This window comes from Cyrtonyx montezumae, unplaced genomic scaffold (assembly GCF_038088225.1).
Source record: "Cyrtonyx montezumae isolate F1298 unplaced genomic scaffold, pur_monq_1.0 scaffold_5, whole genome shotgun sequence".
NCBI lineage: Eukaryota > Metazoa > Chordata > Aves > Galliformes > Odontophoridae > Cyrtonyx > Cyrtonyx montezumae.
This window is the reverse complement of record NW_027072056.1, coordinates 7,921,193-7,948,729: the sequence shown is the minus strand read 5'-3', so window position 1 is coordinate 7,948,729 and position 27,537 is coordinate 7,921,193. Positions and strand designations below refer to the sequence as shown.

The 27,537-nt window shown below is 38.0% G+C and overlaps 1 protein-coding gene across 3 annotated transcripts in view; it reads left to right on the top strand.

Moving 5' to 3' along the window:
- Positions 1-27,537, top strand: part of DOCK10 (dedicator of cytokinesis 10) — a 114,291-nt gene that overhangs the window by 37,258 nt on the left and 49,496 nt on the right. For all 3 annotated transcript variants that reach the window (XM_065748332.1, XM_065748334.1, XM_065748333.1), the window contains exons 4-16: positions 5,358-5,440; positions 9,367-9,439; positions 9,706-9,837; positions 10,106-10,240; positions 14,673-14,856; positions 16,450-16,535; positions 18,030-18,113; positions 19,224-19,379; positions 20,870-21,091; positions 21,777-21,899; positions 22,566-22,648; positions 26,065-26,187; positions 27,439-27,518. In XM_065748332.1, the coding sequence (XP_065604404.1) occupies positions 5,358-5,440; positions 9,367-9,439; positions 9,706-9,837; positions 10,106-10,240; positions 14,673-14,856; positions 16,450-16,535; positions 18,030-18,113; positions 19,224-19,379; positions 20,870-21,091; positions 21,777-21,899; positions 22,566-22,648; positions 26,065-26,187; positions 27,439-27,518 (1,564 nt within the window). The remainder of the gene's footprint in view (positions 1-5,357; positions 5,441-9,366; positions 9,440-9,705; positions 9,838-10,105; positions 10,241-14,672; positions 14,857-16,449; positions 16,536-18,029; positions 18,114-19,223; positions 19,380-20,869; positions 21,092-21,776; positions 21,900-22,565; positions 22,649-26,064; positions 26,188-27,438; positions 27,519-27,537) is intronic.

Sequence of the window (27,537 nt, the reverse complement as noted above, 5' to 3'; positions counted from 1 at the left end):
GGAATTCCATGCCAAAGCAAGATATTCTACTATGCTCACTTCTCATTGGGGAGAAAAAAAAACTTGTGACAGATTTTGAAAATGAGTGAAATATAAGGATCCACTGTAAATAAGTTGTGTAACATTCTCCTTTTTGCTGAAATTGTAAAATTAAGATATAAGAAAAAATAATAACTAAACAGACTTTGGGAAACTAAGTATTTTCTGTAGGATGCAAAGAGAATATTTGCATTTTGACCAATTAACATTTGGGTACCTTTATTTATTTACACTTCTTAGGCATATTCTAAATGTAATGTAAGCTATCTAATTGCAGTGTTTAATTCTGTATTGTTCTGCAACATGTCAGCATGTGCAGAATGTGCACACACACAGATGCAAACAAACTGTGTGCATATCTGTGTGAGTAAAACTATAGAAATTATTTAGGAAATAGATACTAGTTGTCATCTGTCTTTTCTTAAATCAGATTGAGCCAGATGCTACCTCCAAAACTGGTATTTCTGGGGAGTTTTGTTTGTAGAGGTGGATGAGGAGTGGTGTGCTGGGAGCTCTGCAGGGCAGGAGGGGAATGGAGAATCTTGCAGAAGGAGCTTCTCCTCCTTGTGCAATGTAATTGTGGAAAATAAGCCCAGAGGGGCCTTTGAGAAGCTGTCAATCCCTCCTTCCCATGTATGTCAGTTACTGCCTGACCCTTCCTTATTGCTTCATCAGTCTGCTCCGGTAGCAGTGGCTGCTGGGGAGAGCTTCTTTGGTGATGTGCTGGGCAGAGAGCTGTCTGTTCTTCTACCTACAGGTGACTAGTGACTTTATATCTGATACCAACTTGTGGGGTTCTGGCTTATGGGAGTGACTCCTAACAGTGAGGATGGAGGTAACAAACTTCCACGGTGAGCTCCGGGTGATCAGAAGAGCTTTCCTGCTCCCTGGCTCTGGCTGCTTCTCAGTTATGGGTGTAATTGTAGTCCTCACATTTCATCTTTGGATCAGGGGGACAGTGCTGGCTGAAAAGCACTGCATCACAATGAAATAATAGTGTAACAGTGCTGAAATTTCATTTCCTGACTACATTTTGTAGGTATGAAAGATGGAGTTGTCGGTTATGTGAAGTTTTTTAGAACCCTTGTTATTCACCTGGCAGCTCTTTCTGTGCTGGATGTTGTGGTTTTTCTCCACAGGATTTGTAAGTCATTATTAAACATGAGGTTTATTAATCATAGTGTTAAAAGAGCCACAGCCTTCCTTCTGAAAGTGGTGTGTCAGTGCAGTTGTTTTTTCAGGCTTTTAATTCAGTCTCGTGCTCGTTGCACTTACATGTTTCGAAGCCAAATTAACATGGGAGCTCCTGCTGGGTAAATGTCAGTCTCATTGTCACTAGACTTCACTATGTATGTCAGCCTTGTTAGCTCAGGAATAGCTTCCAAAGCCCTAAGATGAAGGCCCCTGTTTCTAGTAGCCGGCCATGAGGCTGCTGTGCTTGCAGGCGGGAGGGAGTGGGATTTCAGACAGACCTGTCCCATCACCTTCCACTTTTCCACTGTCCCTTGAGTCACTTCAACGAGGGGCAGTGGGGACAGCTCTGGGAGCAGTGATGCATGTCACTGGTCACAGGGCAGGGTGCAGAGCATGCCCTGCAGCTTCCCTTTCTCTTTTAGCCCTGTGACTGCTTCCAGCTCTAGAGGCTTTCTGCTTTCAGTTTCCAAGCCCTTCCTCTTCAACATCTCCTGCTTCTTGCTTTACTTTGCAGAGCATGCAAGGAGGCAGAATGGCACTTTGCATGCAGTTTCTCTGCATTTGTTCCCCAAACAGCTGTTGTAATATGTGTGGCTGCACACCCAGAGCTTAGACAGAACGTAAGCTGGAGAAGAAAGGAGCTCCAGATGCTTTCAAAAGCATCAGGGTGTTTTCTTCAGTCATATTTCTCTCATTTCTGTTCTTCTTGTTTCTTTTTCCTCCAAAATGTTCACTGGACTTGCAGGGCAAGTCTTTATTAAGTGTCTCTGTCACTGTGGTAGGAGTCATGTTGTCATCACCAGAACCAGAGCTAAGAAGATGTAGGTGAAAGAAGTTTGTAGGGTGGTCTGTCTCTGAAAGGAAAAATTGTGCTAGCTGGACAAGAGAAAACCAAAACAATAGAAAAGAAGAAATGAATTGGATAGGTCCCCTGGGAATGGGCCACACAGCCTGCCTGGTCAACAGCAGAATAGGAAAATTCATGCAGACGTGAGCCAGCCCTCCCACATCCCAAAGCTTCCATCTCTCTGCCTGTATTTTTCCTCCCCCACAGCCCCCTTGAGCTGAACATCTTTGCATTGGTGCCTCTGCTGTTTGGCAAGAGCAGTGGGATCTTCAGTTTAACCTCTGCATCCAGAAAGACTTTTCTTGTTCCTCACAGGTATTTTTCCTCACTACTGAAGTTAGGTTTCCAGTAATTTCCAGTAAAAACAAAAAAAACAAAACTTTAAAAGTCAGTGTAGTCTCCAGAAGTATTTGATTTCTCAGTTGGGGTATTCTGAATAGAAAATGCTGTCATCTTGTATTAATTTATTCCTTTTTTAATGCCTTGATCTGGTTTATGATGGCTAGGCACAACGAGCTAGTTACAGAACTGTGGTTGCACTGGATTGCCTTGCCTTTTGTGGATTTTCTGAATGATACCTGAATGCGTTTTTTTGTCCCTTTTGAATTTTTACCTCCATTAGCTTTTTATTGGAGAAGCACAATAAGCCTTGATGGTTACAAGTTAAAACACTGTGACCTGCTCTATATGGTATTCCCAACTATGTTTTGAGCACATCAGCCTATAATGTTTTCAATAAAAGATTGTGTTGAGACCGCTCTGTGGGCACTAATTGCATCTACTCGGTAGAATAGTTAATGATGAAAGTGCCACAGGGAAATAGACACCCTTTCTGTAGAAAGCTCAATTATTTCATGTTCACCAAGCAGAAAGAGAATGAAGTGTGAACTGAAGAGTCCGTGCTTCTCCTCACAAGGCCCAGTGAATAAGTTTTTCATTGACTCTTGTACAGCAGACTGTGTTGCCCCGTAAGACTATCCTTATAGGCTAGGTGAATAGCAAATAGTTTAAATAAAAACTGGTCACACAAACAGTAGGGTGACAAAGGCACTTCTTGGACAGTCATAAGAAAAAGCTGTTAGGAGCTGTTAGAAGCATGGTTGTTGTGTGTAGGCCACAGATTTTTCTTTGTAAGGTCTATAGTCAGTTGGTTACAATATCAAAACAGTATGTTTTCTCAGATAATCTGTAGTTCTTTTCTTATTTTATACTGTTTGGTGATCCTACTTTTTCAGGCATGAGATGCAGAATATAAAATGACAGCTTATATCAGTGCAGAAAGAGATCTTGGTTTCAGATGAAATCCTTTTACTGCAGAGTGCATGTGGCTGTGTTGAAATATTCTGTTCAGTTTCAGTGTCAAGAGAATTGCCTACTACTGTGCATCTAGTTCTTCACCTTCTGCATCTTTAGCCTTCTGCAACATCTTTATTTGTTTTAGATTGTGACCACGTGCAAGATCATTTTCTAAAGTCATCTGTAACTACATTGTCTGCATGTTTTACACAGGTCTTAAAAGGAAACTTGGCAAGCCAGCACTGAGTAATTTTAAAAACACAACTTTTAGGCTTTTAGCTCCTCTCAAACTGCAGCAGCAGTCTGACAATCCACTCTCTGTCCTTCTGGGGCAACCTGTGCAAGCAGTGACTCCCATGGGAGCATCAGGAGAGACTGGCAAGAAAGGGAGGGAATAGTCCCAGTTGGAGTGACTGATCTTGTCCCTTTATTGCCTCTTCTCCCACTTTTTCTGCTTCACTTTTTGTGTTCTAATCTCTTTGATCTATTCTTATTCTGTTCTTTGTCTCCTATGGCCTCATCCTTTCCATGCCTTTTCTGCTCTCACCTGAGATTAAATAACCTTTTATGCTGCTGATTCTTTCTTTACTGTGTATCCCCACATTTTCATTCTTGACTTGTCTCTTCCCTGTCATCTTCAGCAGCAGTTTCTTTTTTTTTTTCCTTCCAGTCCATCTTGCATGTGCTGGTGTAAATGTTCAAGTGAAGTACGGGAAGAAAATATGATATTAGGGAAACTTTTTCAGCGTTCTGTACAGTTACCAATTTTCACTTTACATTCTGTAGCAAGGATTGCTGGAAATTCTGACATGATATTATTTTTCTTTTTATCAATGTGTATATTTTCAATAAACCTGTGTTTTCTGCATCTTGTTTCATCTAACAGTGTCATGTTTAATTGCATTGATAAAAGTTCAGTATGGAGTAAATCACAGTTAATCTGGTTGGTTGTTCTTTTTTTTCACAGCATAGCAGAACTCTTCACTATACTATTTGTGCATGTCTGCTTTCCTTATTTAAGGAATATCTGTATATTAAGAACAATTTCAGAAAAGATGCAAAACCAGCTAAAAGATTTTCTTAGAAAATAAAAGCTGCAAGGAGATGATGAGCTGACTGAGCAAATCCAGTGTGATGGGGAAAATGAGACCCTGGTGATAAATAATAACCCTGTTAATATATTCCTGAATGTTAAGAGAATGAAGATCAGTCTCTACAGGTAGAACAAGAATTAGAGGGCTTGTGCTGCAACAGTGAGGAATAAAAAGAGTGAGGCAAATGCATTTACAAATGGAAGACAAAGACAGTGAAAAGGGTACAGGCAAATGCGTAATGTCCATGGAGCAAGTCAGGCGTAAACTGCATAGTGTCTCTTGAGGTCTGGTGGTGTAAATTAATGATGTTTACTGAGTAGGTGATGAGAACTAGGAAAGCATGTTAAGTTGTTTTCAGCCTCCCCCACTCTATCTTGTATGACTTAATGAATGTGGCTTAAAAGATAAACTGTGCTTCAAAATATGGGAACATGACACTCGCTTTCTTTTGTGAATTCTGTGCTTTTCTATGAAAGAGAGGAATAGGTTCTTCTCTTTATCTCTTCTCTAGCCTTTTCTGAGACTAAACAGTTGTAGTAGAATTAGTCACAGGATAGCTCGAGTTGTAAGAATAATTGCATCCAACTCCTGGCACTACAGTTGTTACCAAGATATATAACAAGAATTTGACATTTTAAGGTAGTCTGGGGACAAGGCAATATAAAAAGCCATTTACCTGTCTGAATATTGACTGTGCAGTTTAGGTGTGAACTGATCATTCCTGTAAATATATGTCCACTTTCTGTTTCTTTGGATTTGGGGTCACTGGAAGAACACATGTTGGTTTGCCACACACAAGTGTCTGTAGGACTCTGACCATTTATCTTCTTGGGATATCAGTTCTTTGTTAAATTTAGTAATTCTTGTAACTGTTGTTTTCTCTTTAGGCTTGTAAATATTACAGTTCCCAGTGGCATGTTGTGAACTACAAATATGAACAGTATTCAGAAGACTTTCGACATTTACCACAGTAAGATCTAGCATAAGTTCTTTATCTTTTTCTCTTTAGGTTTGTGTCATTTTGCTGAGTTGTGTCCTTATTTGTGCTTTCCTTTGTCTTGTATTCTGTACTTGTTTTACTGTATTTCTAGTGGCTTGCATTTTTAAAAAGGGGAAGAAAAGGTCTTCTAGCAAAAGTTCAAGGCTCTGCAGAATTCAGTAGTATCAACAAACCCTGTTAGTGCTGACTCAAACCCTAAGAGCGTATTTGCGTATTCAAAGCACAGTTGATACAGAAAGCTAGCTTTTCATTTTCCTTAATAATGTATAAATGTCATTCACTTTTAGCTGGGATTAATTCTCCTTTTAGTTACTCTGTGTCAGAGGAGTAGGATTTTGCTTAGGGGTTTATAGCTGTGTAGTGTAGTAGGTCTGTGTGCAGTGAGTACGTGCACTGCTACGACATGTGGGACATGGGGCTGCAGGAATGTGCAGCTGTCTGGGTAAGCAAACATCCCACTCGTGCTTGGATGGGGTGAATTAAATCAGTGTAAAGGGAGTAGGAGGAACATGTTCCTTGATGGGAGTGTAAAGAAATTAGGAAATTGGTGCTCATTCCTTCTTGTGTGTATTCTTACACATACTCCCAGTTCTAGGAGGTTTGTATCCCATACCCTGAGGAGCGTTTTACAGAGTAGTGAATGAACTCACTGAATAACCAAGCAAGCAATGTTACCACCTTTTTTCTTGGAATTTGAGGCACAAAACTGATGAAGGTGGATGAAAAAGGTGGTTACGCACAGGTGACACCAACCACAGGAACAGGTGCTCTGGACTTGGCTTGGATGAAAACTAGTATTAACTAAAACTACTGTGGCAGGAATCAATAAACTGACTTGTGGTCCCATTAGATGTGTTTTTCAGAGAGTTTTGTGCTGTAAGCCTTCCAACAGATCTGCCTTCTCTCTTGTGCATTGGTGTTTTCGCAAATAGTGAATGTAGTAGTGCAAAGAGCCAGGAAGAGCAGTTTTGCTAATCAGTGTTCTAAATGTGCCTTTTCTTATGTACCTGGTGTACTGATTGTTTTATAAAATTAATGCATTTAGTGCTGAAGAAAAACGTTTGCAGTGCAGAAGTTCTTCATTTAACCTTAAGTACTTTCATTCTTATGAAATATGCATTTGACAGACACGGTTGCATTGTTCTGCAGGGAAGTACACTTTAGCTCCTTATGGACATCCTCTTCTGTGAAGAGTATTTTAATATGGTGATTAACATCACTCTCCTGAGTTTATTCTTGAGATGTGTTATGATGTGTCAGATATTACTTCCTCCTCAGTACTGTTGTCTATCCTTTTTATAGGAGGTGGTTCTAATAAGAAAGGTTGGATGAGTGAGAAACATTGTAGGGTTTTTGAGATGTGATGCCTGGTTCAGCTGTGGTTAAGGGACTCACATTCACTAGGGGTATGCTGGACTTTCTCATGGGGTTTTGCATTTAGTAACACAAAAATGGAGATCCAGCAGCCTTCAGTGGTGCTGAAGGAATTCATAGTTTTTTGTATGTGAGGGTACACTGTGCTGTTTGTTAGTCGTACAAGATGTCGATTAATGGCTTCATAGTGCAGCAGATTTTTATTAGATACCAAAGTTCTCTCCCACCAGTGATCCTTTTTGGTTGGGAAGCAGTCACAGTGCAGTGCAGACCACCTGGAGAAGGTGCAGCATGTCACCGTGCAGTTCCAGTAATTTAGCCCTGTGACACTGGGTTAGAGCTCAACAGCATGTGCACAACACAAACAATATTTTAGGTATTACTTTAGTTTTTCTTTGAGAGGGTTCCTCCTCTGAGGGTTTTTTTTTTTTTCAGACTCCTTTGCCCCTAAAATTCCTCTCTGAGCTCTCACTACCTCTTTTTACAACGTTTTTTATGCTTTGTGCTTTGTGTTCTTGCTTCATGTGCAATGGGAGGGGTGAAGGAAAACCAGGGCTTGTTTAGTGTGTGCACTGTGGTGACAGGATGTCTGGAAACAGAAATAGCCATTAGCAGTTTTTGCTGTCATTTATAAAATGAAAACCCCCAACATTTGGTCGATATTTCAGTTCCACTGCCTTAGAAGTCTGCGGTTTATATGAGTTTGAAGAGCCAGTAGGTGGAGAGAAAGAGAGAATCCCACAGCAGACTAAAGTGTCCCTACAACTGAGTTTTGCTGGTAGCTACAGGGGTAGCACGTTATGGCTTACTGGACCTTTACCTAAGGCAGCCCAGACATGTTCTTGGGAGTGACTTGCATAGACAGAGAAAAAAACATTAATTGTTCTTTTTCTCAAAACCTGTTTCTAGTGATGTGCCCTTGCACTGCCTGTCCCAAACCACTGACATTGTCTTTACTTCTGTGGCGTGCCTGCTCTGTCACCAGAAGCGTTGTCATCAGTCCTGTTCTGTCTCTTATATAGCTCTTCTTGGAGGACAGAAGGATTTCCTTCTTTCTCAGAAGCACACCGTATGCTCAGGCTTGCAGAAGGTCTGTGGTTCAGTGGACGGGCTTGCCTTCTCAATGGGGTGTCAGGAGCCAGGCAGAATTGTAGTGCTGCATTCAGAGCCCCCAACACCACAGTGGACACTTCTATAGATGTTAAAGATAGCAATAGATTGCAGAGGTTCCTTTTCTTTGCAACATTCATCAGTTGTTTATGTTAAACACTGAAAAAGGAGCAAGCTAAAACAGAATAAAGAGTCTAGTATCCTTTTGTATTCTGTGTGCATTTCATTATCCTGGCTTTTCTGAGTACAGTGGGGATGCTGAAGGCGTGATATAACTGATCATTGAAACATGAAAAGCAAAGAGGAGATGATAGGTATTGCTTTTTACTCTAATCTTTCTAATCTATAACTTGTGTATGAATGAAATGAACAGAAAATGAAAAAGGGCCAGTTACCTTTCCTTTTTTTTTTTTTTTTTAAACTGTTAACACTGTTTGTGTGGGCTAATGTGTGCTAACGTCACAGAGGAAATTAGCTTATGAGCATGTGGTTCCTGAGCTTCTGTTTGCTCCTGTGTATGACAGCATGGCAATTCTTCTTTTGCATTATAAGTCTGGGTAGATGAAACTGTTTTGTAAAGGTTGGTCTTCCTAACAGTGACTGCTACCGTGACAGCTTCTGTAGTTTTTCCCATCATTAGTAAGATGAGATTTTAATCTTCAAGAACTCAAAAACAGTGTTGGAACGCTTTAGGCCACAGAATTATCTGTTTTTTCTTCAATTTGAAAATATCTTTTACCAAGTGTATTGGTTTGGCTGTTACTTGAGGTTTAATTCTGCAATGTGCAAAGTGCTTTGGGACGGTACAATTACTCACGTGCTTAAAAAATAAGCACGTGCTTCAGTCCTCTTTTTTTTCATTTTCAGTTTTGCTTCAGTGTTTATAGTGTAGAGCTCTTAAGAGGGACCACATTGAGAAGTCTGCCTTTTTTAGAAATTACTTGAAGCCTGTGCTCATCATATTGGGAAGTAAAATACCTATCTTGAAATATTCAAGAAATGTAGAAGCTTTTAGCAAATGTTCTAATCTTTTTGGTTAGAAAAAGCTACAGAAGAGTTCATTCTGGTTGGTTTTGTGGCCTTTAATGAGACCTCTCTCTCTGGGAATTGTTTGTTCTTTGCTGTCTGTTGTGGAAGGGCAAGGAAGAGAATAAGTAATAGTACTTTATCTTTTATGTAGAGGAGATGCAGCTTCATATTGCTGGGGAAAAAAAAAAAAGATAAAGGGAACTTAAGAAAAAAAGCAGTAGTGTTTTGTTAGTGTAGTTATTTTCAAAGGAATATAGAATCAAAGAAAAAATGGAAAGTATTCTGATAACGGGTACCCAGGATAGTTGCCTCCCAGAAGTAGTTGATACATTATAATTATTTTTTACTTCATACTATAAAATAATTTTTTCTTTTTCTCCTAGGAATGACTGTAGACCAGAGAAACTGCCATCACATTCATTTGAAATTGATCACGAAGATGTAGATAAGGATGAAGTATGTATTCTGATTTCTTTCATTTTCTTCTCCCATGAAGATTTATTACTTTAATATCTTGAAGAAAGATAATGGCGACTCACTATCTCCTATGAAACATTTCATATTTAAAATAACTTTGAAGGTGGTGGGATGACATATGCACAGCAGGCTTATTAATAAAGTTTACATTAAGGAACGTAAGGATGATTATTTGCTGCCAACTAGGTATCCACACGTTACAGTTTTCTTTTGATAGTACACTATTAACTACATCTTTCATCTAGGATACAACATCCCACTCATCTTCCAAAGGCGGTGGTGGTGGAGGAGGAGGATTAGCAGCAGGAGTTTTCAAGTCTGGATGGCTTTATAAAGGGAATTTCAACAGCACTGTAAACAATAGCATCACTGTTCGGGTAAGGGGACCACATTATTCTTTATTCTATTTCAATTTACCTCTCCCACAGAGGTACACTTTTTTTTTTTGCTGTTATCATTTATCTGTTTATGTCTCAGGTTGGGCATTTTTACATTGCTTCAACAGATCCCAAAGTAATGTTTCAGTTGTCTGCAGAATAGTGCAATTGAGATGTGGGTAGAAATTGTATTTTATTTAAACCCTGTGAATCAGGTATCAGTGAAAACAATTTGCAGCACAACAGTTGTCTTCCTTTTTTTCTTCAGTCATTCAAAAAGCGCTACTTCCAGCTGACACAGTTGTCAGATAACTCATATATTATGAATTTTTACAAAGATGAAAAAATATCAAAGGAGCCGAAGGGATGTATTTTCTTGGATTCCTGTACAGGAGTCATACAGGTAAGTCTAATTTTATTCCATTGTATCATTTTGGTGTCAGATAAGTAGGAATTACTGGAGGCACATAGAAGAGCATACATGGATGGGTCTCATTGACAGTTGCATGAAAAGAAAACACCATTTGTTTTGCTCTTCAAATCAGTGCAATTGCTCAGACTGGCAGAATACAAGACACAGTTGAATTATGATAGGAAATAATTACGTACTCTGTGCCAATTGCACACATGATAAAAATATCATTGAAAGTTTATTTTCACTGAAATGGCTTTCTTAGCTGTTTTGTTTTACTTCATGCTTACTAAGACTATGGTTGTGGGTTAAATATCCTCAGATTATAGGATTAATCTACCACTCATAACAATGAGACTCCTGAGACTCAAATTTTTCTAGATGATTCTGTAGCCCAAGAAATTTCTTTTTCAAGCAGATGCAGGACAGGATAGAACTAAATATATGTCAGGACAGTGATATCTGCTGCTGCCAGTCCATTGGCTTGAAAGACCTGAGAGTTGGCCTGACTGTCATGAAAGCCACCAAGGAGGCAATTGTGGAATCATTAAGGCTGGAACTTGCACAGGAATCCTGTTCAGAAATACTTGATGTCTGCAACACATTCTTGTGCTAGTCTGGGCTGTGTGTTTGGGATGATGATCAGCATGAATGAGACACGCCCTGTGTAGTTAGGGACACACTAATATCCCTATGTGGGAGTTGCTGTTGTTTCTTGGCTCTCAGCTGAGCAGTTAGTTGTGTCTAAGAGTATTTACTTTGCTGCTGTTAGGTTTTGATAGTAACTGTCGTCCTGGATCTTGTGAGCTGGTATTGCTTAGTCATTTATAAGAAGGGAAAAGATGACTGCTTGCTCTTGCCTGCTGGTAGTGTGTATTTTCCTTGAAGACTAGTCTCAGCCAGAACCCTCATGAATCCCTGAATGTTCCTGCAGTGTGGCTTTAACTACAGATTAAGTACTGGCTCAGAGGGTGCCTGATCTTCAGTGTTGTTTCTGATGACACTCCATGGTAGCAGAAATGTCTTGACTACAAGATTTCTGGACTTTTTGACTAGCAGGAAAAAAAAAAAAAAAGCTGAAGAAACTCATGAAATTATCCTCCTGACCTTTGACAGCTGCCTTCTAAATCTATAGAATTCTTGCTAATTGTTCAGAGCAGTTTGAATTGTAAGTTCACCTCCCACCCTACCACCTGATTTCCTTGATTATTCTTCAGTTGACATTTAGAATGGGATGCACGAATTTATGAACTGTCTTCACACAAAAGCAAGAAGAGCCTTAGCCAAGACAATAATACTGCAAGTATCATCAGCATCAATGACTCTGACTGTTAAAAATAAAAATGCAATGAACTTAAAATCATAGGTCTGAAAAACAAAATTTCCATTAGAGTTGTCATAGGCAGGGAAACCATAGAAAGCATTGCATAAATCTGAAGGATTAGAGGAACAATGGTGTGAAATTTCTGATTTTATGAGCTTTATGCTGCTGTAACACAATTGACTCACTATGAATGACTTTGACCTCATGTTTAATAGAGCTTGTGTTTACTAGACTGCAGTAAACATCCTGAAAAAAGCATCTCCAGTTGAAAAGCAAAATGCCTTCAAAACAATTCTTTTATTTTGAAAGAATGTCCCTGCGGGCATTAGGCAGCCTGATGTTTCATTTGTAGCTCATCTGTAACTCTTGTGTAATTTCCTCTGAAACAAAATTTCAAACTTGGAATTAAGTGTTGAAGATTACAAGTCAACCTCAAGGTCCGTAGTCCATATTGATATGGAAGGACTTAAAGAGAAGGAAACTGAGAAATGGAATTTGAGATTTTGGGGTTTTTTGCTCTATTAACTGATCAGGAAAAAATAGTAGTTAGCTTTGGATTTGAAACAAAGACTTTGCTGTAGATCTCATCTGCTAGCCAGAAGTCTGAAATGCAGATGGAAAAGTGGATATTGAAGTTTTCCTGCCAATATGTTCTTAGGATTCAGCATGCAAGATGTGTCGTTCTATTAGATAATGTCTCATAGAGCTACAGTACCTGATTTAGAGGTCATGGCCATGTGTGTAAATGAAAGGACATGAACACACTTCTTTATCTGTAGTTTTGAATGCTCTTTATACTTTTTCTGAAGAAATTGAAACATAGTGTTGTTCTTTATGAATTGTACATGAATTTGTGTACATGATCCACTTAAATTATCTACCGTTAAAAGTTTTGAATGGGCAGTAGCTAAGGATTCTTGGCATAGTTTTGTTCCACATTTAACCCATGTTCAGACTCTCATGATCTGTTAACTAAAACTTTACTGAAATCTATTTTAGCTATTTTACATTAATTTGAATGTATGCAACAACTAGAGGAGTACAGTGATGTCCCTGTGATCAAGAATGTGACCAGACACCCAAGAATTAATTGCTGCAAAACCCAACTGTATTCATCCCCTGCATAGAGTAAATTAAAACTTTTATACCTGAAAGATTATTCACCTCAATGATGTACTTGGGAGAAAATTATTTCCTAACAAGAGAATTTTTAGTAGCAGAATTAAAAAAAAATAACACATGTAGCTATGTGTGCGTGCCTGAGCCACTTTGAAAAGCATAGATTCGACTGATTCAATGGAGCCAAGTAGCTCCAGAAGTTGTTTAGTCTTGCTGATTCCTGAGCTGGGTCATGACATGCAGTATAAAGACTGGAGCAAGTGATTAACAACAGATTGAGTAGGAATCTTCTAAATCATTTCTGCTGCTGGAAAAACAAAACTGTTTGTGGAATTTTTTTTCTCCATATCTAGTGTTTTCTATCTCCTTCACTGCCGTAAGCTTCAGATTTACCTCTGTGTCTCATACATGAAAGATGGTACCAGTGTGATCTAAACTGCTGGATTAGACACTATTTTTGGTAACTTCATATAGTGCTGCAGTTCTGTGTCTTGAGAAATAATTCTGGTATATAAAACTATAGGATACAATTGTCATTTTATTTAAGTCTGTGAATTAAGAAAAAGAAAGCAAAATGACCGAGTATGGGATGAATGAGTTGGCTTTCATCTGTCAGTCCAAGGTTAGATGTGTCAGCAATGTCCTAATAATTGCAGGTGATGGTAATTTTCTGGAATCTGGAAAGTAAAATGGTGACACTGATGTCCATAGTCAGTAGTTGTAAAAATTAGATTATATATTGGGGGTAGGGTGCATCAGTGTTCAGATTTAAATAAGGGGAAGAGACAGCTGTTGCAACTACTTCCATAAGACTGACAGTTGGAAGCCTCGTGCATTTGGTAAAGTTGAGGAATGAAATATATTACATCAGAAAATCGCTCCACTCATTGAACTGTTTCAGTAACTAAGCACCTGTTAATTACCATAACAGAAACTGATGGATCAACTATCTACTGCAGGTGCAATCTGGTGATACAGAACAAAGCTAAATCTATTGTCAGTATATTGGGTTTTGATTCCTATTCTATATTTTAAAAGGACAGACTATATTTATTCTATATTTTATTATATATTTATTCTATATATTCTATATTTTAAAAGGACAGAGTATTTTCACCTTTGTTGAAAGTGCAATGATCTCCTGTAAAATCCTTCTAATACTTTAAAGCACTCGTAATGTTTTCTCATGGAGAAATCTGTCCTATTCACATCTTTTGAAGAGATTTATTAGTTGATTTCTATTCAAAGTCTGACTGATATTATGCGCAAGCTCTTTCAAATAAATATTAAAAAAAATAATTTACAAATGTTCTTATCCTAACCAGAATATTTCTAGCTTCATTGCATGCTTAGAAATTAATTACCTTTGTGTAGTGTGCTAGCCACATCTGTAAATAGCTTGAAAAAGAAAGTTGCATGATTGTTAACATCTTGTTCTTCATTTCTTCATTAACAAACACAGCAGTCAGAAGTGCAACAATCTTTCACTATCTGCTTCTTTGCTTGCCTGCTAGATTTAATTTGTTGAACACCTTCCATCCTCTCCCTGTGGAGCAAATTTGAACGTTGGTTAGCCCTGCTTGGTATCTTCTTGAGTATCTGATGCACTGGTGATTTCTAGGAGACTTGGATCTTATTTTCTCTATTCAGCAATGAGTCGTGTGGCAATGCTGTACTTTCACCATCAGAGGTCTTTCACTATTTCTCTTTGGAAATGTTCTCTACCATAGTTTGAAGTGTTACTGGACATAGTCTTAAATCTTCTATGGCTGAACAGATGCTATATATATAGACACAACATGAATGGACATAAATTCATTTTCTGTGATTTAAAAAAAATAATCTTTAAAGTCAGTTAATCTTCTTTGAAATTTATCTATAAGGAATGGTTGTATAGAAGTCCATCTTATAGATGCCTTTTTTGGTACCTTTTTATAGTTGGTTCTGGTGGTTTTTTTCCTTTTCCTTTTGTTCCAACAGAATAACAGGCTTAGGAAACATGCCTTTGAGCTGAAAATGAATGACCTCACATACTTTGTGCTGGCAGCTGAAAATGAACAGGATATGGATGACTGGATTTTCACTCTCAACAAAATCCTGCAAATAAATCCAGAGGGGACCATTCAGGAAAGGAAAAGCGCAGACCTCACCGATCTGAAACTCGGTAAGAGTGAATAATCTTGTATTGTTTTAAATCAAATGGGGAAAAAAAAAGCCTTCACTAACCAATGTCAAATCGCTTTAACTGTCTGTGTCTGTAATGGATTCTGTATCTATTGATTTCTGATGGAGCAGCTCCTGTCTTTTGGCAGGCCCTGAACAATGTCAGCTAACTACCCACAGATCATTTTCAAAAGGGTGGGAGGTAAAGCTGCTCCCCTTAAAGTTAGCAACTACAACACGGCCCTGTTTTGCTTATGCAGCTCTTTTTCAAGAGTAGTTCACCCTGTCAGTGATCTTGCTGGTACCTTGTATTTTACTGTCTTGGACTTCAAGAAAGTTTTAAAGAGTTTTCTCTTAGGGAAAGATTTTCCATCATTTTGTTTTTCTTTAAACATCTGGAGCTAATGAGTTTAAAAAAACAAAACAAAACAAAAAAAAAACACCAGCTGTTGGTGTATTGCTCTTTCCCTGGAAGTTTGACATATATTTCTTGCTTTACTGAGATTGCATACTAATGTGCTTTGACTGATGAAGAATTGGATGCTCAGTTATACTGTACTCTTCATGAGACAATAATTCATCACTTCACGTAGTACATCTATGTTCAGTTTGGTGAATCCTAGCTAAAACTGTATAACTGAAAGCACTTGAAACCTTAATAAAAATTGGAATCGCTTATACTGTGAACTAAATTAAAGCTTTGAACCCACATGCATCTGAATCTTGAGGAAGTTCAGAGCTAACTGGAGGCTTTAACCTGGTGTTTATAATAAATTCTGATTTGGGGGCAGAAAGCTCTTCATATAGACAAAGTTTTTTATGATTTGAAGGCATGAGGGACTTGCACTTTAGGATTAGAAAAGTACCTTTGAAAATCCCACCCATTAGGGTATTAAGTAACAGGAAGAAAAATGCACATGAAGCATCAGAGACCTAAGGTTAACAGCAAACAGTGTTTAGGGGTAAAAACCCTGATAACTTCATAGCACGTTCCTTTTGCTTGTTAACTTGTCAAAAGGCATGATTCTTTCTTGGCAGAAGAACCCAAAACATCTGTAATGACTTATTTCACATTGGGCTGAAAACAAGAGCCAAATAAAAGATCTGCTGTATAGTGCTGTTTTCTGGATGCATAGATTTGCAGCTTTTGGAGTCCAGAATTTCTTCTAGAGGAGCAGAGAGAGTCCTGTCTGCCTCACTGACTACACTGAACACTGCTTTTACTGGGAGTCCAAAATCTTTGTGTTGGCATAAATTTTCAGTGTTGCCTTGGGTGGGACTAAAAGAGCAAAGGAAGATGTTTTTGTTGTGTGCATCAATATTTGTCATGGATGGATGTGCCGAACACTTCAGCAAGTAGAGTCCGGCATCTTTGGAAGCTTAAGTACAGACTCTGTAATAGTAAATACTTCTGGGAGATGAGGTTGGGGTGAACAGAGGTCGCATCAGTTTCTCTTCCATTTGAGAGATGGATACTAAGAGGGAACAAAAAGGACTAAGATGGGGATTGATTTTTTTTTAAAACCCACTGGTAAAAGCAAGCATAACAAAATCACTGACCTATTTATTTATTAATTTGTTTCCCCTTTTCAAGACCCTGCAGAAGCTGCAGTGAATTATGACTGCTTTCAAGAAGAGACAGATTCTTCAGAGAACACCTTGCATCCAGACTTTGCAAAAGTAATGGCTGTTATGTTTGTCTTTATAGGCTGAGTGGAAAGTGCTGCCTAGGTCAAAATGCCTGCCAATAGATGGTCATTAATGTTGTGAAAGGTTTAAGAATAGCACACACCCCATTTTGCATGTTAGAGCCATGATAAATGATGGAAATAATTTTATTTCTGATAATTTGTTGGCTCTGTATTAATGAAAAAAAATCCACTGTGTGTAAAGAAATTAAACGCTCGTTAGAGTGGTTTGATTTATACCTGTGAAGTCAGTAAGGATCTAATCCCTGCAGTTGTTTATGAAATTTTTCTTTTTTTAACCTGCATTTCAGCAGATTTGTCCCTTGGAGGGATAAGGCTTACTATATGACTTGCAGCACTTAAAAAAAACAGACTGCAAACTGCTCATCACCTTCACTAATTTCATTGAAAGATGCACGTAGTGCCAGGGAGATATTTTGTTTTCTAGATCTCATCTCATTTTCATGATGTAGGATAATAGTTTTGAAGGTGCTAAAAACTTACTGAGGAAAAGCTGTGTTGGAAGTATATCAACACTGCTTTTCCTAAGTGAACGTATCATGTTTGTAACCTTCTGTCAGGGAGCCTCTATAGATACTATCTACTTGTACATACATACAGCAAAATGCTACCTGAGAATATTATTCCTACAGATTTGAATCAAAAGCTGTATATGAAAATGAGAACACAATTTGGTTTACATTTTACTTTAGGTCATATTCATTTTTAAGAACAAAAGATAAATCATTCTTGTGTTAATATGGGAGGACAGCCAATAGTATCTGATTATTTTCTCAATAGACAGATACTTTCTTTACCACAAATAGTTTAGTTGAAGCGAATGTTTTCCTTGCTGGTGGCTTGCAAGGCTAAAATAGATGGTCTGCAAGTTGTACTGTGCTTGTATTGCCCTCTATATCGTTAATTCTTCTGACCCCTTGCCCTATATGCCTGGCTGCAACAGTAACCTGGGCCTGACTCTCATCTGTACATCTCCTGATCCTGTATCTACCTAAACCAGGGACAGAGATAGGTGGGGAGAGGACTCCCAGCCTGACATTTGTGGATGTTCTGCAGTCTGTGGGATTCTGCCTGTCTGAAAGGCAGGACAGCACTTTCCCACTGTCCTGTCTGCATTCTCTGCAACAAAAGTGGTTTTGTGGGGAGCAGTTTTTCCCTTGGGTTGTGAATACCTAAAGCGTTTTCAGTGTGGTGAGCGCCAATTTTGACATCTTACACCATGGACTCTTTAGTAACATATATGAACTTGAGTTACTTAATTGGTTGTCTTTTGGGTTCCTTTGAAGTATATTGCTTGCTGAAAATCCTTCTTCACAAAGGCATAACCTTCAAAGAATGTTCGAAAGCACTTTGGAATACCTGCTGCAGAAATGAGGGCTGTTGTTATAAATGACACATTGATCATTAAAGGTTCAACGACTTTCTGTTCTTGTGCAGAAAACTAATTTATTGTCTGTCACTACAGTATATCACAGAAACAGAAGAAACAGTGAAAGCTTCTCGAAATACAGAGCGACTAAATCTTTTCTCCTTGGATCCTGATATAGCAGTAAGTGAAATTACCTTTTCAAGTTCCTGTAGGTTTTTAAATGCAGATGCTGAGCTAACAGGCTTAGCTAAGCTACCTGTGTGTCTGAGAGTTCACTAAGCACCCCAGAGTTCTGCCCTGTGCTTGTGTGCACAGGACTGTTAGACTGAAAAGTAGAATGGAAATAGCGTTTCTTTTCAGCTTCAAAATGAGTGTGGGGGTGGAAATACTGTCCCTTCTCTGCAGAGCTTTATGTACAGACTGCCCTTATATGATCACAAAGTGATTGCAGTTGGGTGAGACCTCTGGAGGTCATCTTGTCTAGTGTAGCTAAACTTTGAGTCAGTAAAGCAGACTGAAAATATTACAGGACCAGAACTTTTTCTTGGACTAGGAATGAATGTCACAATAAAAGTTTTTATTATCAGTTATTCAGTGCACCCAATTTTACTATGATACATGAATGGGTATACAAAACAGTGGGAGGGACAATTGGAGGCATAAAAGTTTATATATGTGAAAGAAATTTAGCTGGAAATGTAGGAAGGGCAGATTGCTTTTCTTCTTATCCTCAACTTGCTTATTTAGTACTAGACTTCATGATCCAAATAACATTTCTGTTTGTGCTGATTGAATGTTTGTTGGTAACTTAACAAGAAATCGTGTTTTAATTGAAAACCTGAAGTCAAATCAACCCCAGCAATGTTATAACAATTATTAAACAAAATGAAATGCTGAGGTAGTATATAGGTGAATGAAAAAGAAAGGGAAAGGTCTGAAATGAGATCTAAACATACAGTGCTATGATCTGAAAGCTAAGGTTTCAGAAATGGTAAGTAAGTGAAGGAAACAAGAGGGTTCTGTTCTAAAACAAATGGAAACCTAGTTTGTATCCCTAATTCTGCTTCTGACATTGTGTATGTCCTCAGGCAATTTTATTTTATCTTTTTACTTAATTTTCTAATCTATGTGTCATGAATAACTGTTACTTATGATGGTAATATAAAGATATCAGCAGTGATTTTGCAAGGTTTTCAGGTAATTCAGTGATAGTAAACACCTCTAAAAGCTTTTTTAGTTTTGAATTGTCATGATTTTTCCACATGGAACTAATCACCTAACTTATTTCAGTCAGTCAATCCTCAGAAAAAGGAGTTTCCAGGGACAAACTCGGTGATCAAGCCATTTGAAGAGAAACCCGCAAAGCAGATCCTGATAACTTGTAAATCCCTCAGTTTGAATCTTCAAGCCTGTGTTACTGAGAATGAAAATGATCCTTCAACTAATGTAAGCTTTGCTTATTTCCCTGTGTGCTTTTTCCTTTCCTTCCCCTCGAAAAAGACTACCAAATGTAATAAGAGCAAAGGAAAACTCCTGCTCAGCCTGTCCCTTTGAAATGAGTAATGAAGCTGGGAAACTTGTATTTTGAAGCTGATTTAGACTGTAAACTTTTAGCCCCAGTTGAATGGGGAACTGCAAACGTTAAGACCCTTGAGGTTCTTTAACAATTGCTGTAAGAAATAATAATTGCTATAAGTTTAAACTGCAAAGGTTTATGTAAGGAGGCAACTGAGTATCAGTTGATGGTGAGTAATTGGTATTTTTTGTTGTTTTTCTGAGTTTGGGGACCAGCCAGATTAAATTACAGATGAGAAGGCAAATAGAAAGGACAGGATGCTTCATCTAGTAGGAAAGAACAGATTTTAAATAAATAAAAAGGACAAAGCAGAAAATTTTCCTTATATTTACTTTTAGAAAAAATGTGCAGGGAAAGGGAAGTTGTCACTCTCAGTCCATAGATTTAGGTTAATTCTTCCTCAGAAAGCAGGGAAGGTTTTGAGAAATGAGTGTCCTGGCAACTCAACTTTCATACATTCCATGAGGTATCGATTATGATTTTGTTTGTGTATTTTCATATGAAGATGACCTCTACAGTGAGTGCATGTTCAGCATAATGTGATCAATACTTTTTTTTGTTGGACTGGAATAGCTGTTTAAGGGAAATCATGATAACCAAACCAAGGGCATGCACTTGTTCATTACAGAGGCTACAAAAGCATAGAATATTGTACCTGCTGATACATTGCCCTTATCTCCTGAGTTTTAAGATTCTGATTTTTAGACAGCTCAGAACTTGTCATCACAAGTTTGTCTTTCTTATCCTGACTGATGTGTTTCATCAGAACAGTGAAAGACCTTTAGAGGTTACTTGCAGTCATAGGATTTAATTCTCTGGTACTATAGGATAGAACAAGTGGGTACTGTCAGAGCTGTTTGCGTGCTCTCAGTTTCCTAGCAAAATAGAACATGTGTTTCCCACTGAATAATACACCCACGCGTTTGTGTTTGTACCAGTAAACATTTTTCATCTCATTACATTTGTCATCATTTCTGGTCACATTTCTGAAGATCTCTGGAAGGCCCATCCTCACTATCCATTCTTTTATATCAAGTACAAATTTGCATTAAAATTATTCTGTAGCATTTCTCTGAGGTCTGCTAATTTACTCTATCTGTGAGTTATTTGTTCTATTCTGTACTATTTCTGCAAGTTTCTGTGTTAGCTGCTGACTGCTGTTCTGGCCCAGTTTTGATGAGCTACCTTTAAAAGTCCCTAAATGCTGGAATCTTTGTTGCTGGGTGGACATGTGTTTTCAATGAATCTCATAATTTGTAAACAGTATTCATTTACTTTCTTTTTTTTCTAACCTAATAAAAGATTTTATTCTGTCTCTCTCTTGGTTACTGCATTGTTTTGTTTCTGGTGCTTTCTCCAGGTGGAGCCTTTCTTTGTGAGTGTGGCACTATATGATGTCAGAGATGGCAGGAAGATGTCTGCTGATTTTCATGTGGATTTGAACCATGTTCTCGTGAGACAGATGATTTCAGGTTCTTCATTTTCATTAGAAAATGGCACTGTTGAAAATATAGACTCGAATGAAATGGAAGAACCGCAGGTCAGAGGGTTCCCAGAAGAATGGCTGAAGTACCCAAAACAGGTATTCCACTTGTGCTTCACATCACTTAGTGACTGTCATGACTAATTTTAGTTCAACAGTGTTAATTTTCATTGGAGAATTTCTCTACTACCAGCTCTTCTTTTTTCAGTAGCATGCTTTATTTTTTTAACAGTAGTACTTGAATAGAGATGCATTTACAGTCCATTCACAGTTCAAACAATTAATGTCTGTCATTTAGAGAGACCAGACATGTTTCCTGAATTCTTTGGGTTCATTTACTGATGTTTCCCAAATCAGCCAAACAGAATTGAACTCAAAGCCTCACCTAAACTCTGTGTTAACCTCAAAGTACTCCCATGTTCTTGCTGTTACTGCCCCCCACTTGCCTTAAGTTGCATTTCTTCTCAGTGCTGTTCCCATGAGCTGTGGCTGATTCAGGCTAGTGTTCTCCCCAAGGAATGGTTAGGTTAGGTGATTCTAGCATGGTCATATGTTTTTTCACTTGATTTAGGATCTTTGCAAGGTGCTGATGGCACGATGTTACTGCGGAGCTAATATGAAGATGTTAGTTTCCATCTGGTTGTCTTGAATGCATAGAGAGAGATCCTCTGTAACTTTTTATGAATTTGGTTTGGAGGCATTTCCATAAGCAAAGAGCACTGGCAGTATTTCATTTCATCAGTATTGCCATATACCTTTTTGTTGTTCTTTTTTCTATTCTTAGGCTCTTTTCTCCATAAGTAATCCTCATTCTGAGATCGTATTAGTAGCAAAAATAGAGAAGGTGCTCACAGGAAACATTGCCAGCAGTGCTGAACCTTACATTAAGAATCCTGATTCATATAAGGTAATGTAACAGGAGCAAGTTCCTTCTTTGCCAGTTTCAGCCTATTGGAAGCTGAAGACATTGCAAATTCTGCTTGTGAACCTTACCAGGGCAAGTTCACCTGAAGCCTACTCCTAAAAAAGCAAATGCCCAAACTCCATTAACTTTATTAAGATAAAATTATTACGTGATGACCAGCTTCAACCTTAGAAACGTTTTCATTCATTTATACAAACACAGAAAAAAAGCGATTTTGACTGCAGCATGTGAATCCATGCATGGTGCATTCTTATGCTAGTTATGTCCAAGCAAAGTGAAATTCTGTTTCAGTAATCTTTTATGAATTATGAGCTAGAGCACTTTGTATACTCTCATAACTGGGGTAGGTGCATACCTGTGTCTCTCTGAGAATGGACAGAGCATTTGCTTTAAATATATTAAAGCAATAAAAGGAATAGTAATTTAACTGCTCTATTTCTGACTTAAGTGATACTGAAGAGGCTTAATTTGTCAGCAGATGCATGATGCCTCTCCTGTCCATCCCAGAACCTTCTGTCATGGGCAGAATCAGACCCAATTATTTTGGGGTCACTACAGCCTCTTCAGCTGGTAATCCTGTTGTAGGTACTACTGGCATATTGGTGACACAATTCATAGGGTTTTTTTTGTTTTGTTTTGTTTTTGTAGTGTGCACAGAAAGTGTTAAAATCCAATAAACAATTCTGTAGCAAGCTGGGAAAATACCGTATGCCATTTGCTTGGTCAGTGAGGTATGTATTCTTTTTATAATTTGCACTGATATCTTAGATTATTCTGCTCTTGGATCTGTATCCCTTATTACTTTCTACTTGGTCTGCCTAAAGCTAAGCAAAGCTTTCTGTGTGGTGCAGGACCCCAGAAGACCCTGCAGCTTTATTAGTTCATAGCCCTGTTTTTCACACAGTTAAGCATTGGTTACTTTCTCGTTAAATGTCACTGTGTTGGGATCTTTTATTTAAGCAGTGAAGTTGCCAGAGTAAACAGAGGTAATTGACAGGATATATAGATATCATGAGCTCTGACAGTGATTTGATGCTAAAAGTTACTGAAAGGTTTTCAAAGTCACAGTTTTTACAATCTTTTCTTACAAAGATAGTTACTGTCAGGGACAAGGATGTAATGGACACCTAAAATACAGGTGCAACAGTCTGAAGTTCTGCCTGACACGTTTCAGGAAAACATAACCAAGAATTTGGAGTAATGGTGATCACACTACTATGCCTTAGGCCATGATAATGAGAATGCTTCAGGTTCCTTTGTTGTTTTAGTGGCTACTAGGTGACAGAGACCTGTTACATTCTTGTTTTGGAAGGTGAAAATGTCATGTGGTGGTGCATTCATCAAAATGATATTGATGGGTGTCTGTTTTTTTATTGATAGGCTACTTTTAGCATGTAATGGATGGTATGGTGGCAGGAGGTACAGGCTGGGCATTGGGCTGGCTTGAGGCTTTTTGCTAGCTCTGTCCTGACTGACAGTTGTTGGTGGCTCTACCTTCAGTTCTGTAACTCAGTCATTGCTTGTGTGTGCATGCCTCAGTACTGTTGGGGTTGAATACTCAGGAGCCTGAGCCTTTCTCTGTTAGTTTATTACTTTCCTCAGGCTGAAAAGACTGAAAAGATCTTCACATTGTGCTATATTTCTTTACCACAGGAGAGTATCAAATCATTCCTAAATATGTTTATTTAACCAATATTCTGGCTGTGATTTCCCACATAGAAATAGAAGTACATGCTTGTATTAGCAGATGCACAGCAAGCTCAACATTTCACAGCCAGTTACTGTGTGTGCATGACACAGATGGCCTGCATGTGAGCAGAAGATGTACCTGGAATTTGTTGATATCCCTCAGTTCCAGCAGGCAGTAGTTTTGGATCTCATCTTAATTCAGTGCTTCACTGCCCTTAACATTAAGGAGCTTTCCTTCCATCTGTAGGATTAATTACAGAAAATACAGTCAGGTGTGTTTATCAGCTCTTAAACCTTTTCATTATTAATCATTTATTGGGGTGAGATAACATACTGTAAAGTCCAAATGACTCACATGTACAAACTTGTTGGCATCAGTGGAGTTGCATAAGGAATTTATTTAGATCAGTGGGTCAAATTCTGCCCTCATTTACATCTGTTTGTGTGTTAACATTACTCTTCAGTGAAAGCAAAGTATGATTTGGCTCTGTACAATCTACTTCTATTTTCTCAGCTTGGAAATAGAAGTTTCCACAGGAGACTATCATATTACAGGGGAATAAATGGTCTGACTGTAATAAGTAGCAAAACCCTGCATTTGAAATAACTGGAAAACACATTTCCATTCTGGCAATAGAATCACTCCTATTTTTCTGTGGAAATTTTCCCCCTTAAAGCAGTTGCAGATGACCACAATATGATTTTTACATATATGTTTAGTGAGCCAAAATTTGACAGTTGTTTTGTACGTGTGACTGAAACTCTAGTTATCTTATGTGGCATCCTGGTGGTGATCATTGTGCTAAAGGATGACTTGGGGTTCCTCCCTGACTTCTTGCTGGCACTGACATGGTCTGGTGCCTGCAACGTGTCAGAATTGTTTTCTACTTAAAAGTGTATTTCAATTGAAAATTATGAACCTGGTGTAGGTTTTCTGCATTTAAAGAGGTGTTGTATCTGTGGACTATCAGCTGATTTTATCAGAACAGTACAATAATCAAAACAGTTAAAATACTGAAAAAAGTGACATTTTCTATAGTGAAATCTGCCAATTCGTTAAGCTCTTCTTAATCTCTTCAGGATTTTAGTTAAGATCTACCCTATAAATAAGTAGCAGGTAGTAAGGAATCATTAATAGATTAGTATTAGACTCCTGGGCTGTTGAAGTGTTTTGTTACGTTTCCTTTTCCTTGACTTTGTCACTCATCGTTCTGAAATGCCTTTAGTATGTTCACTGTGATAAGGTGCTCTATCTGTGCACAGGAACTGAAAGGAAACTGAAAAGGATTCAGTGAAACATGTTCTAAAGAAATGAAATAGTAATGTTTCTCTCAGTTAATTAATTTAACACGGTGCATTTGTACTCATCCTGGGATCTTCTTCCAAGAGTTTACTCCATTATTTTGCATCTGGCAGCAATTTGTGCTGGCACCAATTACTTTTCTCATTGGCAGAGAAGCAGAGTAAATTAAAGAAGAAAGATTGGCCAAATGATTCACAGAACAGCACTTAGTGTCAAGAACATTTTACTTTTGTTAAGCAATGTTTTTAGCATACAACAGTTGAATCCAAAGTTCATTAATTTGGATAGCTGTTACGTTATCCAGTCCAGCCAATGTGTGTGACCCTTGGGACTATTCAAAGGGCACTGCAATGTCTTAATTAAATCCTGCAAGTGTCAGTGAGCAGGAATGGAAATATCTGAGCATGTTTTCCTGTGTGCACAACAGCTGATACTTATTGTTCCCAGTTATAAACCATATCCTTTCTTTCCATTTCATTTGGCACTTTGTAGCTGATTCACAAAAAAAATTTAGTCAATGTTCCACAAGCTTGTTTTATGAAGGAAAGCTAAGGCACAGTGAGTTGTTGTCTTGCTTCTGGAAGATATAGAACAGATTTAATGCATAAGAAAACTCTGAAGAGGTCTCTACTGTGGTTTTTCACAATCATATGCTTCTTTATGAATTGATCTAATGGTTGCAATGTAATGTTTAACCAAAATTTCTTTTATTAAAATGATCAGTAGAGGGTAGAGAGGGAAGTGGACTCCAGTGAAGTAAGTTTCAGCTTTCTCAATTGAGACTTAGCAACCAAAAATAAAAAGGGGAAAAATGGGTGGATGCTGAGCTGGATGGTGATGATCTGTTCTAGCACTGAAACACAGGAATTCTGAGCTGTCAACAGTCAACTCTACACCTGAGGTGAGTTGGGGCTATTTGCATACTGTAAGATTCTTAAGTCTTTGCAGGACTGGGATGTGTGTGTAAATACACTGAAACTGTCTATGCTCCTGCAGAATAAAACTCTGAAAAGCTTTCTTGTGAAAAGTTCTGCAGAAAGTTCTCTGATTTGTGGAAGAGTTCAGGTCATATCCTTATTAAAAGATGATGTGACAATTTTGGATATTAAAATTGACATGAATGTTTGTAAAAATGTTACTTTTCTTTCTTTATAGACCAGTGTTCAAAGATAATCAGGGAAACGTTGACAGAGACTCACGATTCTCACCTTTATTCAGGCAAGAAAGTAATAAGATTTCCATGGAAGATTTGATTAAGCTAATAGCTGAATACAGAAGGTAAAGAATGTTTTTTAATTCTATTTGAGAAGGTATAAAAGCTTTATAAAGGCATGCAAAATATTATTCACAGGTTTCTTTCATCATTTAGCACTGTATGCCAAAGTAGCTGTATTAGTGTTTTTCACATTAATCCAGTATCTGCCAAAGATTACTTTAGGTTTTCTAGTTTTCCTGGAAAGTCATTTGGCGCATTAATAAATAGTACTATAACCTAAAGATGCTAATTTAAGGAATTACTTTCCATCAGAGGAGATGCAGGTAAAGTAACCAACATGGGAACAATATTATAAAAACAAACAAAATCAAACAGCACACTTGGAAGTGTGAAAAAGCATTTGTTAATAGTTTCTCTGTTCCTGGTTTGTTTTTTCTGAGTTGTGACAAAATTCAGGGAGAACATTGGAAGAAAAAGCTTTTCCGAGTGCTTGACAGTGTGTAAATTAATGAATAGCAGTGTAGCTGGATATTCCTCCACACAGGTCTATAGATAGGTTAATTCTGCAGCAAAGATTAGATGAGTGACATGAGAATTGAAGTTTGAATTTCTTCCTGTAACTTCTACTCCAAATGCATTGGAAATTAATATAATTAGTTTTTTCTATTCCATTTACGTGAGATCACAGAAAGATTGAATATCGGCTAGAGGAATTGAATCACTCCCTTAATCTCTTGGATTACCTTGCTGTTACTGATTGGTAAACTTTGTTGACATTCTTGATACTTGTGATACTTGAGTCAGAGTTGTCTCTGCTCTTTTTGTGCCTTTGAAGCATCTCCTTGATAAAAAGAAATTTAGTATCATGGTTTTGGCATATTTCAAGTTGCTTAGGCACAAGGAGTACATCTCAGTCCCTTTTCAGCATAGCACTTTTCAGAAGCCGTGACTCTGCAAGCTCCTCATGTCTCAGTAGTCACAGAATTACTTTTAAAGAACATTTGTTTTGAACTATAAAAAGAAAACATGGCTAAGATAATTCTCGTAAAGATAATTGTTAGTTCATCAGTTTCTTCCTCTTCCATAAGCTGTGACCACTTGCACAGAGAAGGAGTGAAACCAGGAAAGGAAAAAATATTTCTTCCCTCCTGTTGCATTTCTGAGTCTGGCCACCAACAGGTTTATTTTAAAGGTGTTTACTACATATTTATATCTTAAATCAAGGTCTATTTTTCACTTAGGTTTAATTTCTATGTTGGGTCTTATGTCCCTTGTTCTAATTTTCTAAAATGTTCTCATTTCCGTAATTGCAGAGCAGAGAAGATCAGCAAAATACAGACTATACCTGGCAGCTTGGAGATTGCAGTTGATTGTGTTCCCTTGGAGCATCCAAGTATGATTCCACTTTATGA